The sequence below is a fragment of the Xenopus tropicalis genome, chromosome 6 (assembly GCF_000004195.4).
Source record: "Xenopus tropicalis strain Nigerian chromosome 6, UCB_Xtro_10.0, whole genome shotgun sequence".
Lineage (NCBI taxonomy): Eukaryota > Metazoa > Chordata > Amphibia > Anura > Pipidae > Xenopus > Xenopus tropicalis.
In genome coordinates, this window is record NC_030682.2 from 31,031,364 (window position 1) to 31,048,292 (window position 16,929).

General features: G+C 37.5%; 1 protein-coding gene across 4 annotated transcripts in view; it reads left to right on the forward strand.

The window, feature by feature from the left end:
• The window catches only part of cdk14 (cyclin-dependent kinase 14), a 279,683-nt gene that overhangs the window by 127,466 nt on the left and 135,288 nt on the right, over positions 1-16,929 (forward strand). For all 4 annotated transcript variants that reach the window (XM_012964199.3, XM_012964198.3, NM_001102988.1 and 1 more), the window contains 1 exon segment: positions 11,210-11,272. In XM_012964199.3, coding sequence (XP_012819653.1) covers positions 11,210-11,272 — 63 coding nt within the window.

Here is a 16,929-nt window from a genome sequence, read left to right on the forward strand (position 1 = left end):
GTTTAATTAAAAGTTAAATGATTTTTTATTAGACTTAAGGTATCCGGAGAACTCTGGCTAACAGGTCCCATACCTGTAGTAATGTCTAGTCTCATCCCCTTGGCCTCTAGGCATAAAACATGTTCCTACAGCAGCAGTGTCCAAGGCTTTAGCATAGAAGACTGATAATATGACATAGTTCATGTTTCATGCCTGGTTTTTATTAAGCCCTTTGCACCCTTGGGCAGATTGAGAGCCATGAAAATTCTGTGGAGGTTTGCATTTGGCTTCTGGACTTGTAGCTGGACTGTGCTGCTTGCAGGATGTCAGACTGAAGGTTCTTCAGGGTATTTAAATGTACTTTAACTGGAAAATGTTGTTATAATGTATCCCTTAGATCAGGGATCCCCAACCTTTTATACCTGTGAGCCACATTTAAAGGGAAAAAGTGTTGGGGAGCAACACAAGCACGAATAAGATTTCTGGGGGTGCCAATAAGAGCTATAATTGGCTACTTAATAGCCCCTATGTGTACTGGAAGCCTACAGAAGGCTCTGTTTAGCATTATACTTGGTTTTTATACAACCAAAACTTGCCTCCTTACCAGAAATTCAAAAATGAGCACCTACTTTGAGGCCATGGAGAGCAACATCCAAGGGGTTGGTGAGCAACATGTTGCTCATGAGCCACTGGTTGGGGACCACTGCCTTAGATGTTTACACAACATACAGACTCTTGGGACTCTCACAATTAAAGTTGTTGTACCTCACATATATGACTTATATTTTATAAATATATAGAGCAGAGAAGTACATTGGGGTCGTTGATAATGCCCCTTTTAAACTGAACATAACCAACGTTTTATTTGTGTGATGGGTGTTCGTGAGTTTCATTTTGGATCAGCTCATTAATGACCATGGAAGGATTTATAAAGTCTTTTCAAAGACAATGTCATTAAATAAATGATGAGCAATTAGCAATCAAGAGCCAAGGAAATGGTGCCGAAGGCTATTAGGTTGGTCATAAATAAGTCAAGAATATGAATATTGATAGAATTTATTATTATTATCTGTCATTTTTGTCTTCAGACAATTCAAATTATACATCAATGTGCTGTTATGATCAAGTTTAGCACAGAGGTTCATCTATCCCAACATTAGCACTTGGTGTTGTCCGCAGAAGTTGTTTTCATGCTACCTATTTTGTTACAATGATACAGGTAAGTACCTTGGAAAAAAATTCATACGTTAAAATGATTCTTTGGACACGAGAGAAAGGTTAAAGGCCCAATGACAATGTAAAAAACCACATGGCACAGATCAGATATCTTTTAGTTGATCTTGATAGGAAGAATCTGTAAAGACCTCCTAGTATTCCATTGTCATTCTTATAATATAAATCAATTATTTACTCCTGCAAGTGGCCCCCATATACTGAATGCTAAAGTGCGGAAGCGTGTAACCTGCTGTGTTTTAGTTTTTCATTGAACACAATGTATAATACTTTACTTGAAATGTGTGTAAAAGACAATTGCATAGATTTCCAGTTCCTATCTACATGGATTTTTGTTGCCATCATTACATGCTGTATAGCTTATAATTAACATGTATTTAGAAAGCACAACATATTCCACAGCGCTGTATAGTAAGTGGCTTTATAAATTAGACATACAGAATTACATACAAAGCAACCTATAAGGGATACAAGAGGTGAAAGGGCCCCTTCCCATAAGAGCTTGCAATCTATAAGGATAAGGTTATTCCCTGCTCTAGTTACTTTATAATGCAGTCTGATGGTTCAGTAGGCAAAGAGTTATTTTTGTGTTTGCTAATGAATCCCTTTCCTGCTAGGGCATTTTGATATTGTTTTTGATGTTGCCAATAAAAACATGACATTGCATAGGTATAAGAGCAACAGGAAATAACCGTCCCAGTCCTTGTTTTTCATAGTGACCCTCTCTTAGTACCCCAGTATCAAATACTTAAACACTTTTAGCACTTTTTGAGACAGGGAAGGAAAATCTCAATCACGGGGAGGAGGGCTAAGATGTTAGGCACCCCAAGTGATTGTAATAACTTACCTGATACCCCGGTGCTCCAGTTAGCAGAAAACTGCACTAGCCCGGGGTACCTGCGAGCAATCAATCCTCTTCCTTCTTTGTGAGGCTTGCGCATTAGCAGTAGAGTGAAAAGTCAAACTTTACCAAAAAAGCAACTTTTTCACTCTACTGCACATGTGTCAGCCCTGGGATCATGAAGAAAGAAGATGGAAGGAAGAGGATCGCTCGTTTGTAGGTTTGCTTAAAGATTTACCCTTGAAAGCGTCGGTATACCCCCTTGTTCAACATAAGTCCAATGAATAGGGCTTGTGCTGAATATACAGTTTAAATTGAACATTTTACAACTGTGTTTGGTTTTTGTGAGTTAGGTAATTAGATTACCAGTGAATAGATAATACCCTAACTCCTCCTAAGAAAACAGTCACATCAAATTAATTGTCTACCTTTTATGGGCCATGCACCGAGTAGCTTCAGTTTTCCTTTTGCCCTCTTTAGCTTAAAGGAACAGTAACACTAAAAAATAAAAATGTTTTAAAATAATTAAAATATAACGTACTGTTGCCCTGCACTGGTAAAAGTTGCGTGTTTGCTTCAGAAAGACTACTACAGTTAATAGAAATAGCTGCTGTGTAGCCATGGGGGCAGCCATTTAAATTGAAAAAAGAAAAGGCACAGGTTACATAAGAAGATACCAGATAAACTGTGTAGAATACAATGGGAATCTGTTACTTATCTGTTATCTGCTTAGTAACCTGTGCCTTTTCTCCTTTTTTCAATTTAAATGGCTGCCCCCGTGGCTACACAGCAGGGTATTTATATAAACTGCAGTAGTGTTTATGAAGAAAACACACAACTTTTACCAGTGCAGAGCAATAGTATATAATATATTCATTATTTTTATACACTTTCATTTTTTGGTGTTACTGTTCCTTTAAGCAATAGCAAAAAATATATATGTATAAAGTAAGTATAATCTGTTGTGGTGTCAAAAAAACTCTAAAGATGATGCGTTGTTGGCAGGGACACATTGCATACAATTTTTGTGATTACCTCCAACCTTGCATTGCGAGGGCGACAGCGCAGTAATTTCTGACTGTTACAAGGGAAACTCTCTTCTTAATTTCTAAATTGTGCCTGGAACAAATACAGGGTAAGCTCTTTTGTTTCTGATAGCCACAGAAATGGATAACAGAGTGTTACTCTCCAGAACAACCATTCAGCTGAAGGTTTTGTTTTTATCCTTTTTTAACTAAAATGTGGGACCCGGCTAATTGAAAGTCTTGCCACGCGTGAGCCTGTAATGTGGGCTTTGCTGTGGTTGTTTTCTGTGCCTGACAGATATCAAAGACTTTGTTATGAAAGGAGAATGTATCACACGGAGTGGAATTACTGATGCATGCCAAATGGGACTCTCCATCCACCAGAAAGAATCCCTTGCAACTGCCTTGTTGCTTGAGTGAAACAATACATGTGGCGGCTGCATGATGTCATTGCTAGGGGCCAATAGTCTCCTTTTTGTTTTAGCTTGAGAGCTCTTCACACTGCTGGCTTAACACGCTAGGAATGTGAATGGATAAACTTCCTGCTTCATAGAGAGGCCCCCGGGCTTCTTATGCATTTCTGATGTACAAATGACAGCCACAGCCAATTAGGGAGAATTATTAACACCCCTTGTGACATGAACATTTACGGAAATATATTATATTTTATGAATTTCTAGGCAGTTAATACATGCTTTAGTTTTCATACAGATATCATACCCTGCATTGTAATTTGAAACTTTACTTTCAAAATATATAAATAAAGACAAAATGAATAATATTGTTAAATAGTTAATATATTACTAAATTTTAGCTGTTAGGGTAAGCCTATTCAGATTGCAGTTTAGTTTTCATGCCTATTACCAGAGCCTCACTTGGAAAAAAATATTGATATTGTTAAATAAAGCATGGTTGTGTTCTTCAGGTATAATACTTTATTATCTGTTATTATCTGTTTTATATGGCGAAACTGGTCTGTAGTTGGGAATCTGACCAGCTATTATCCTGGCTTCTGCTTTAAAACCCAGTGGGTGAACTTTAGCCTTTAGGATAAACCCATGTAAATGGGATTTTTTTTAGGAGTTTGTTTGGAATTCACTTCCAGAATTCCTTTTGTTTATCTGTTGTTTAAAGTGTTTGTTAATCATTCACATCACTGCATGCCCCACTGTGACATGGTTTCCGTATATTTCCTAATATGATTACACCAACATTATTGTAAAAATACATATACATAAAATTAAGATGCCATCTAAATAAAGTCAAGTTAAGATTAACACCTGCATCAATGAGAATCATGGTACCATTGTGACTGGATCCTACCTTCTTACACCTGTTCAGCCAACACCTAACTGAATAAGTCCAATGGGACCATTGTGATTTTATATCTATAATGCCACACGAGGCTTAGGGCAGATATTTTCGGCAAAAAGGCCAAAAATTCCGCCCTACGCCTCCTACTTGTGCCTGCACCCAAATGAATAGAATACGCTCGGGTGCAGGCACATGTAGCGGAAATACGCATAAAAATGCAAGAGTTTGAAAGTCTTGTGTTTTTATGTGTATTTCTGCTACATGTGCCTTCACCCGAGTGAATTCTATTCATTCAGGTGCAGGCACAAGTAGGTGGCGTAGGGCGGAATTTTCGGCAAGCGTTTTCCGCTTGCCGAAAATATCCGCCCTACGCCTCGTCTGGCATTAGCCTAACTGTACTACCCCCAAGGGTTTAAATGCCGGGAAATTCCCTACCAGTCAGTTGAACTGAAGAAGCCACTCGGATTAGTAGTGAAACATTTTCAAGAAAAACTCCAGAAAAGTCCAGTTGTTTTAAACTTAATTCTACTAGATACTGTGACCGGGATAAATGAGAATCTTCACAGACATATCATAGACATATCAGAAGTATTATATTGTGTTGCAAAAAAGTAAACATATTTATTATACAGAGCATAGAGGATTGCATATGTAATTGTGGTTCAACCTCCAGGGACCTACTCTGGAAGTTCTATTTTATTTTTTAAATGGTACAAAGACAACAGTATATTAAAGCAAAATGAGGATATGTGAATGGTTTTCTGTTTTTTTGCAGAATTTCCCTGTTCTTACGAGTAATTATAATGATGTGCTGGGCTTTGCATTCTTATAGGGCCCCCAAAGGCATTTATAATAGCCCTTTGTGACCTGATTTTAGTTTGAGCTAATCCAGCTGTGAGGGTCAATTAAGTTCATTAACCTCAACCTTGATGCTAGCCTCCCTCTGTAAACGTATGTATTACAACTTACGATTCAGCCTAAGCCCTGCACAAATCAGAGGGAAACTTTTACAGCAATGTGGTGGCACAGTGGTTAGCATTGCTGTCTTGTAGTGCTGGGGGCCTAGTTTTATTCCAGCTGGGGAACAACCTGCCACTTGTTCTCTCCAATGCTTGCATGGGTATCCTCAGGGTATTCTGGTTTCTCCAGTACTCCCAAAACATACAAGAAGGTTTAATGGGTTAAATGGCTCCTGATGAAACTGGCTTATGGGCAAATGTTTTAAAATTTGAGCTTTTGCAACTAAAACGTAATATATACATATATAAAGTATTATTAAAAAGAGATGAAAAGGAATGGAGCAATGTTATTTTCATGGCAATTGATTTTTTCCATTTCAGATTATGGTAGCGGTTGAGAAAACAGTTGTAATTCTTTATTTTTTATCTCAATCAAATTTCAATAAAACTTGAATAAATCAGTCACCCTGTGTGTGTGAATTTGATAGGGACTGATGTAAAGGATGTGGAATCTCTGTGTAAATCACAGCAGAGTATTTCGACACTATGGGGCTGATATATCAACATTCATTTGTGATATTTGAGCTTTTTCAGTTCAAATCTATTAATAAATGACTTGACATTCGTGGTTTCAAAAAACTCTAACAAACAAAGATGCACACGAAAACGTGACTTTTTCATATTATCAAATATGATCTCAACAGCTTTTAAATGGCGTATGTTTTCTTTCGAATTTGTCACAGTTTTGTCACATAAATGAGGAAAAAAAAATTTTCTGAAACAAAATCGTACATTTGCCCTATGTGTATGAAGGATAATTAAAATTATGCACTGAAACATATATCAGTGGTAAAAAGCATATGCCATGTCTAACCATACATTACAAATAAACCACTGGTGGCTATATTATAAAGGGGTATTTCACCTTTAAGTATGATGTAGACTGTGATATTCTAAGAAAAATTGCATTTGGCAACTTTCCAGTTTTGAATTTCACCAGACCCTAGCAACAAGGCAGTGGCTTTAATGCGAAACTAGAAAATAAATAGTAGGGAGACTGAATAGAAAGTTACAATAGGAGCAATAGTAATAAACTTGTAGCTTCACAGAGCAGTAGTTTTTTGGTTGCTAGGGTCAGTGACCTCTATTAGAGAGCTAGAAGGAAGCAGAAGAAAAAGGCATATAATCCAGAAACTATAGAAAATGAAGTCCAATTGAAAAGTTGCTAAGAATAGGATATACTAAACATTAACTTGAAGGTGAACCATTTTATTCAACTTGTAAATAAGATTTCCTTGTTACATGCAAGAACAAGTGCCAATTTGATTCAAGCAAAATAGTTATTATTGTTCATATCCATCAGGGATTTGATGTTCCAGAGCCCCATAAAAATGACATAGTATGAGCTATTGAATGTGTTAGTAGGCTCTGGACAATTTACAAGTTATTATTATTTATTTATAAAGCGCCAACATATTCCGCAGCGCTGTACAATAAGGGGGTTTCATACATTGGACATACAGAGTAACATATAAAGCCTCTCAGAAATCTCAAATAATGAATAAGGTTGGAGCTATCTATCTGCTACATTATGAAGAGTTTAAATTGTTAGAAACATAATTAGTTATAATACCTGTACCTTCCCGTCAAAGCCAAAAGCTGAGGAACATGTGATGTTTGTATAAATTCCCATTGTGAATGCGGCCGCAGGATGCACTCTGCTTGAACCATATAAATTATTTTGCTTTGTCAATTCCAATCTGTTTAAATAGTAGAAGTCTCAGAAAGGTTTGCCCCACCTCAGCTGGCTAATTATAATCTTTGCAAATTTGCGCTGAGTTCCACCAAATGGGTTTTCCTGCTTTACTGGATAGGAATTTTGCCTCAGGCTCAAATGGTGAAGGGTACAAATCCCCTTTTAATGACATTATTTAATGAAATCATTCCCTTCATGTTCAAGAAGGCATCCATGTTGGAAGCAGTTGGAGGCTCTGTTTAACTTTGGCAAATACATCATAATAAATAGCTTTGTAAAAAAAAGTCCTTTGGAGTAGCGTATAATTCTTTACCTGCCAAAATATTTGTATTAGTTTAACAGAATGTCAACTGCCTTAATTCATCACACAGTCAATTTTTATTTTGGTCACTCAACAACTGTAAGACGTTAACATTTCATTTGCCTTTATAGGGGTTGTTTGTCCTCTTTTAAAGGGAAAAATGTGTTTTAAAAAGTGACTCTGCGCTTAAAACAAATCACATGGACATACGTTTAGTACAGCCACGGAAGGTTTTAGTAAAGGGGAGGTGGCACAAACAGGGCTCTAGCGCACGAGCCTGATGCTGTAGACAGTTTGCCACTGGAACAAGGACATGGCAGCATTCTCAGCCAATTAACATGTTTAAATTCTGGAGGAATTGAGACGATGACCTTAATAAATGCAGAGTGATGAACGACTGGTGACTGATCATGTGGAGGCACAAGCAGTAGTTGGGTAGATAGCTGGGCCTATCCAGTCTCCACTGGGACAGCGCTTAGTAGCTGCCACTAAGGCACAAGCTCTTTTAATTGGGCCCTTTGGTATTTTAAAAATGGGTCGAAAAGGTCAGGACAAAGCGACTAAGTTTAGAACTGGAAATATTCTAAATGCCACAGTACCTTGGAGCTGAATTTTCCGCTTTCCTCTTGTGACTTAACTGAGACGGTTCTGGTTAAATTGCACTTAAGTTGTTGAGTGAACTCTACAAATTAATCTTCCAAGAAAATAAACCTTTTTATACATGAGCCTCTCAGAGCCTCAAATGGACAAGATTTATAGTGTAATTATTTACTGTATTTGATGCACCGGATACAGTTTTTTGTTTTATTTTTACAATAATGGAATTTTGTTTAATAATTCACAATTTATTATTTATAGTTTGTTTCCATTCACTGGTTTTCAACATTGCTTACTGTTAATATACTGTATTTACTTCTGTATGAATTTATTGCATTACAAAAGGACTTATCTGTTTTTAGCAGTTACACCTATGGCACATGTAGTCCAGTCCAGCTCTAGTTGTACCAGGTGGATCTGGCCAGAGAATAAACTTGGCTGGGTATTTTCACTTAGTGCCACAGCTAGTGTATAGCAAGTTACCTTCAGTTCACTTTAAGGTACTTCCCAACCCGCATCTTTCAGCCAACAGAGAATACGCCCTGGGCCTTAGACAGTGACATAGCTACCATACAGCGGTGCAGTTCCATTTTACTTATTCTTTCTTGCCTGTCTTCTAGACACTGAGCAAGAAGGAGTGGGGGCAGGGTTGTGGAAAACATGCACATGACGGAACAGCTTAGGGTTCAAGTTGTGTGGGCCCTGCATTTTTTGGGGGAGGGGGGTCAAAGGAGAAGCAGTATGCCACTGGCTGCTAACATATATTAAAGACAAAGTTTATTTCACTCCACACCTTGTTACAAACCGCAGACAGGCCCAGTTCAGAGTCAGCTGTTAGTTTTTTGATGGGGGTGGACTCCCAGTAGTCTAAGAAGGCTAATGACTATCCCTCAAACACTGGGGTGGGGATTAAAGAGAATGGAAAAAACCCTGGAAACATCCTATGACCTCCTCCTTTAATGCCTATAGTATGGGGTCTTAAGTCACTCTAATATGTGTTCACTCCCCCTCCCCTACTATTTACCAAGTAGGGATTAGAACATGCCTAATACAAATTTAGAGATGCCCATTTGTACCGTCATATACTGATAACACAGGTAGGCAGTCAATACATAGACCGTCACAACTGACTAGTAATATAATAATTTTCCTAGTGTTTCTACCAACTCGCACAGTGACTCATTGGGTGCCATCGCTGCCTTGCATCTTTTAGGGGTTCTAGGTCCAATTCTGGCCTGGGCACAGTGTGCATATGTTTTATGATCTCTCCATGCTTGTGGTTTGCTCTGGGTACTCCAATTTTCTCCCACATTCCAAAAAACATACAGGCAGATATATTGGCTTCTATATGTGTGTGTTTGCTAGGTACCATATACTGTAAGCTCCATTAGGGCCAGGAACTGCTAGAATGTGGAACATTTTGTCCGTGCTATATAAATAAAAGAATAACAATAAAATGAATAGGGTTAACCGTTTGGTTGGTACAAGCCTACAGTACACCCAGTAGTTCTTTTCCTTGTGTCCCTAACACAGCATTAACAATTAAAAGCCTCTAAAGCAGGCGCTGACTTCAATTTGTCTAGGTTGAATGAAACAATATAAGCATTTCATTCTAAAAAGGACATGCTGATTTGACATATTTGGCATGTTTAATGGATTTGAATTCCAAGGTATATTGAATTTAATTCTCATATTACAAAACCACGTATAATAAATCATGTATTCCTGATCTGATTTTAAATAACTAAAGAACAGAGCCCAGCTTTCCTTTCAATGGAACTCTTTGTTTGCATGTTCCATTCACCTGAGGTTTTTTTGGAACTCTGAATAGCTATCCTTGCGCTCGGCATTAAATCTTATTTTCAATGCTGTATTGCTACTGAAACATATTGTGCTGTGAGTCAAAATACTTCTCTTCTGCAATTTATAAAAATAGCTTTCCATCTAACAGACATTGCTTGGCTCATTTCAGAAAAGAAAGTTCACTCAGTGCTTCTAAGGGCTGAATGTACAATGCCTCCATGGCAAAGCTGCTCATTGTTTCAGTGCCACGCTGTTCCCTTTCATACAATAAAATTGTACATAAAAATGGGATTGTATTGGTTAAAGCAACTCTGATATTCCAAAATCAACATGCAATCACTCCAGTTATATCCCAATAATAAGAACATGACTACTATGCTTCATTTGCTCTCCTTGGTCTGTTAGCTTCCATGTTTCTTATTATGGGCTTGGCTGGAGATTTAACCACCAAGTAGGAATTCAGCAAAAGAGCCAAAGGCTAAGGGATCCATGAAAAGTAGCTTATATTGGAGAAGCATAATTCTTATGTTACAAATGCATACATACGATTTCCAAAGTGGGGGTGTAGGGTTTGTAATTGCCTCACAACTGCACACTATTTGTCTTTTGTGGATCAGTAACTAACCCAGCATGCTAATATAGGGGCCTGTATCAGGCACAGGCATCTGGTAGTTCATATTATAGACAGTGAGGGCACCTGGCATTATGCTTTAGAATAAGGTTCAAGCAACACATGCAAGGCTGCCTTATTAAATGGGGTTCTAACCGTAACAACTAGCAAAATATTAAGGGGGTGATTCACGATGGATTGGTATTTTTCACTGATCGGTAACAATGGTCAAAAATGGCACATCTTTTTAGACTTAGGTTTTTCTGTGCTGAAGTAATCCATTCAAGAATGGAAAAGACTGAAAAGATGCCACTGAACACCTCATTGAACAGAATGGTGTTGCTCACAGCAGTTAGACATGTTCGGACAAATTGACATGTTGATATGCTGTAGTGAATGTGTCATTACACACTATCATGAATGTGTTTAAAGTGTTGAGATCCCTTTTAATAATCAGCTGTCAAAAAATAAGGAGCCATGCAGCTCCATTGCTTAATAATGCCCAATAAAAAATCCCAGTAGTATATTTTTATGAACAAATTGTGTCATTCATGTCCTTATTTGCAAGTGATTTTCTGATTGGTTGGCAAGCGCACCTTTGAATCGGAGACATAGGATAGATCTATCAAAGTGTGAAATTAGAGCTCACTACAGAAAATAAATGAGTTCACCATTTTATAAATACACTTCTAAAAGTCCCATAGGAATGACTAGAGAGTAGTTGAATTTAATTGTGGTGAACTCTAATGTCATGACAGCAGACTTACTGTTTTCTTTTTTGTTTTCTCCAGCACACGGATTTATGTCAGTATATGGATAAACACCCAGGGGGGCTGAATCCAGAGAATGTGAAGGTAAGACTCTCAGTAATAATTTGCCAACAAAATGTCCTTGTGTGCAACTCAAGGTTAAACATGCTGCTTCCAGACATGGCTGATCTAAGTGTTGTTTCCAATAATGTATGTGTGGCCCTCTGCTACTTTGTTATAAACTGGAAACAATGGCTGTAAATCTGGCTGTGCTGTGAGATCTGATATTGGTCCCTAGGGCCAAAATCAGATAACATTCTATGACTTATAAAAGCACTCTTGGCCTATGGCCTTGTGCCATTTTATTGTTTCAGGTCGCCTCGGTGGTTCTCATATCCTTATATTTTACAGTAGATTGATCTTGGTATATTCCACAATAGCTCTTTAATACAATAGCTTCAATTTATATCTATAAAATACACAGATATGATAAACTGAACGACATTTGCAAATAACCACACCCTCACCCCAACCCTAGCCCTGCAGAATTACATTTGTATCTTGTACATACACATACTCCGCAAGGGAGATTCGCAATCACCTGGGAATTCCCTTGAATTTAAAAAACATGGGCATATTAGTTAAGAAACTTCTTGGTCATTTCTAATATCCTTATGATTAACACGGAGGTTAAGTTAACATGGAGATTAAGTTGCATGGAGAGAAAAGACAAATCAGTAAAAAATGAAGACCTGTTTACATAATATACTATTAGAAATGTCATTGTATTTTGGACCTTTCTGTAAAACTTGTTTCTGGGCCCTCCTCCCTTTTGTAGTCCTGGCCCTGGATATAGTTAACAGAGATCAGTTTCTGTCAATTTACTTTCTGTTTATATTAACAGGTTTGTTCACTGATTTTTCTCAATGGGTTTAAATGATAAATTGTTAGAAAGACAAAGAGAATACTGGCGTAATTCCCAGGCCTGGCCACAGCTTTCATTAATTATCTGGTCCCTGTTACAACTCCTTTACAAAAAATGGGGAATACAGCTAGCTAACTCCATAATAAAGCTGTCTGCTTCAATACCCTTTGTCAAGGATAATATAAAACAGGCTCAAGTCTCATTCTTTATTTCCATTTATTTTAATTAAGTAATATGCCAGTGAGTTACCCACTCAAATTGCTTTTACTGGCCTGACTGTAATGTCCTGTCACTCACGTTCTGAGGGCACCTGTTCGAAAATAAAGTCATTACTAGATTTTAGTTCACTCTGCTTCATATTATAAAATGGTGATTGGATTTTCTGATAAGGTTTTCATACATAGCAGTTCGTTCCTTGTCATCTCTGCAGAACGGTATAGGATCTGTTATCCAGACTAATTGGGATTTGGGAGTTTCCCAGATAAAGGGTCCTTCCATAATTTGGAATATCATAATGGTCATTTATGAATGTAGCTGCAAATGCAGTCATGCTAAAATGAATACAATTGTTGAGTTTTTCAGCTTCATTAAAGGGGGAACTTCAGCTTCCAAACCAGAATTTGTTAAAAACCCCAGAATATACCTGTACTGTATACTGTAATCTGTTCCTTCAAAAAGTATGAATAAATACCATTTTTGTAGCAGCAAAACAGTATTTCTCTTTCTGCATAATTTGAAATCTTGGCGTAGGAGGAGGGACTAAAACACTGATGTTACAAATTGTAACAACTCCACAGCTTACAGACAGCATCCAGGAACTACATAACCCACAATGCATTGCACTGTGATGTTCTTTTCCTTATTAAAGTTTGGTGTCTATAAGATACACAAACAACTGAACAGTAAGTGCTACGTGTCCATTGATTGCTATAGGTTACTAAAACGGTAGCAAACATTGTATCTTTTATTGAATTGCCCTAGTTATAGTTTGAAAAATAACCTTACAAATAACCTCACATCTAGTAGCCTTTAGGCTAATGGCACACAAGGAGATTTGTCGCCCACTGTAGATCTGCACACAAATCTCCTACAAATGCCCCCCCCTTCCCCTTTGGGTTGCAGGAAGTAAAACACATTACTCGCAGCAGTCTGGCTTAATCAGAGGGATTCCTTTTACTAATCCAAAGGCAAGTGAAGGGGAAGCCATTTTTGGGAAATTAATCGACTGCATTAGACCAGGCGACAACCCCCCCACCCCTGTCTGCCATGGCCTTTAGCAACCAATCGGCTGTTCCTTTTCCAGTCAATGCTCCATGCTGATTGGTTGCTTTGGGTTAGTAGACTTGGTGCAGAAGTTTTTTTTTTCTTTTCTACAGTATATCATCATTTCCTTTTCTGCCCTTTTTCAATGGTTAAACGTAGGAACACTTTGGAATTTGTGAGATTGTGCATCATTATAACGCAATATTTACACTAAGTGAAGTGGGGAACATGCTGTAATGTTAAAATGAACAATAAATGCAAAATGAAAAAAGAATCTGAAGTCTTTGCTGACCTGAGAGGGTTTGAAGAACATTTGAGAATATTTATTTTATCATTAAAGCCGAATGTCTCCATTGCAATTTGTTAACAGAGAAGTGTGACATCTCCAGTGAAATAAACGTTAACTTACGAAGTGAGCGATAGTTTAAGAAATTGGCGTTCACTCGTGCTCATTGCGTTAAGAATGTTATATCTTTCATTCACAGTCCAGGGAGCAAGCAGGTGTGCAGAAAGGCAAGTAATATTATGCTGAATTAGGGCTGCCTCTCCCACCGACCAAAGAGAATCAATTATTCAAATAAACCTCAGTTTGCGTGCTACCATCAATTTACACCAGTGTGCATAGGTTTTCGTGTATCTTATAAATGTTATTAGATTGTGTTTTATCAGATTGATACAATGGAATAGCTTGCACATTGACTATGAAAAGCTGGAATTATAACTTGAATGCAGGATACTAATGTGGATGCTTATTTGTACCTACATTTAGGACTGCTATTGCTGGGCAACTTGTGGGCAGGGTTTTAATCTAGTTAGACCTACATAGCAAACCGCCAGCTAGGGCTGGTAAATCTGCAATAAATCTGACGCACCCCTACCTATATTCCTTCCCTGACTTTCTTACACAGCACATCACAGCCATTTATATAGCCTCTGTCCTGCCCATTTTCCCCTGTAGCATCAGCTTATATGACAGACAAACCTCATTTTCTGCTGATAATTTGAGACGACCCCTTAGCTTAGCTTCCCAACAGCTGCCCAGAGCCCACAGATCACTGATGCTTCTAACAGAATCCAAGATGGGGAGCTCCTGTGACAACTTTGAAGGCCTGAATTATTACTGTAATAAAGATGCTGAACCTTATGGATGGTAAAAATATAGCATTTTTAGCCATTTTAATTTTAGTTAAGTTAAATAAAACCTGTTTATAAATTAGAACAAAAGCAGTACCTGTCTGGCCAACAGAAGCCAGGAAGAACTGACTGCTACATTGTTTCGAAAGTCAGAAAAAGTCAGAAAAAGAAGGCAAAAAGGAATAAAAAAAAGTCAGTAGCAATTACATTTACACATGATTTAATGTATATTGTAAAGAAGCTTAGTATTTGATTATGCCTTAAAACCTGTTTTTGGATGGAGATGTCCACTTAATGTCCATTAATGGATCAGATGGGATCACTGAAAACAGAAAATATGTATAATGTATGTATAACTTTATTTATAAATCACCACAAGGGTTTCGCAGCGCTGTACGATCTTACAATATACAAAATTACACATAGGGAGGACAAGTGTTATAATAAATACAATAAATATGTATAAATGCACAGGGATTAAGTGCCATGTGGTATGAGACACAGTAGGATGGAGGTCCCTGCCCCGTAGAGCTTACAATCTAAATATGGTCAATGCCCCCTGTGAAAAGCTATAGGGGGTTAGTTACTGGATGAAACTGTCGCCCAGATCTGAGCATTCTTACACTCTCACATTAGCAGCTGGTTTGCAGGACAACGGGCCATTGCTACAGGTATCTAGTTGTGGGAGGCATTCCTTTTATTGTGTTCAAATAAATCTTTCGGTGTAAAATAAATAGTGATATCATCACATTCAGTATTTATGCCTGCAAAGGAATAAACAAATAAAAAGACAGTGTATATACTGGAGGTAGAAAATTTACTTTTTTTTTTTTTTTTACTTTTTTCTTTTGGGAACAAAACAAATCAATCCACAGTATAATATAAGAACATTCCTGGAGACTGGAATACGATTGTTGCTAAAAATGAAAAAGTTGTATAACTGTGGTAGTAAGTCATATTCTCTTAAAGATATGTCAAAATAGATATAGCGCGTTGGAGTAGGGAGATCTGCAGACCAGGGAGCTCAAGCGGGGATTGGGTCTGGGCCGGCCCAGTCTGACCCTGATCATTTCCTGCTGTTCTTATTTCTACCCAGTTAATATGACCTAATATGATTTTCATCCTTTCAGTGTTTTGTTCTCTCATATTTTTAGGTTGATATGTTTTATTTTCAGCTTCTTTTCTGCTTTTTTTTGGCTTTTTCATCTTTTTTAAGATTTATTTATTATATATATATATTTTTCCATTAGAGATTGACCGTATCCATTATTTTTGTATATTGATTTGCATACTAAAATGCAAGCTAAATCTCCTATAATTAAATAGTCCAAAAAATCACCTTCAGTTGCCTAGAGCCCTTTATTGAGACTAGCGTTGGTGTGTTTATAGAAGGTAGAGATGTAAATATGAAGACAGACCGTGTCTACATTCAGTCTGCTACGTTTCTAATCTACTTCAATATTTATATTTCAAAATTTTTTTCCCAGATAATTTTAGGTACCTGTGCAAATGTAATTTTAGTGGTGTAAAGGCATTGCTAATGCAATCTTTTAAGCCCATGTCAATTTTTTGATTATATTTAGAATATAACATTATATTTACTATATGTAATATCCATTCAGCATGTACAGCAGTCTTTTTTGTCATTTACAAACAATGAATTCTGACTGAGTAAAGTAAATACTGTATTCCCTGTAGATGGCTGCGTATGGGTATGTCTGTGTATTCAGTCTCTTTAAATTAGAACTACATCAGGCTTTAGTAGAACAGGACATTTTTAATAAAGGGGCAATTTCCCAGGGCCCACCAGGACTGGGGACCCACCATCAGACTATAATCTGCTATAACTTTTAACTGAAACATCCTCCAAAATGGCAGACCCCTCATTTTAATCAGCTGAGCTCAACATAACTATTTGTGTTACTTTCTATTAAAACAAATGCACCTAAAGGATATATTTTTAATAAAGCTGGAGTTTGTGATAACATTTTATCTTTTCCCAACACTGTGGTACCGGCTGGCACGCCTGGACCTCATGTCTATTTCAATAAGCACATACGTTTTTTTCTGTATTTCCTGTCTTATTGTATTCAAGTTCCCCTGCTTGTAGGTAGTCAGTCCTGTTAGAAATGTATTGGAGCAAATGTGGGGGCCCACCCATGAGATCTTAGCCCTGGGCCCACTGGTACCTTAAAGCGACTCTGTAGTAGAAGTGGGCTGGGATTAGCAATTGCGATTCAAGGGGAAAACAAACTCAGTTTTAAATACAAAAGAGAAGATTCATTTTCTTTGTTCTTTATCAATTTCTTTCATTAATACTGTGCTCTTTCAAGCCAAATTGCTGTGCTTTACCCTTTTATTCTGTGTATTCCTCCCTCAGGATCCAACACCTAAGCAATAATACTAGTCTGAATCTCTCAAAAGCTGCAGGCTACTGCAA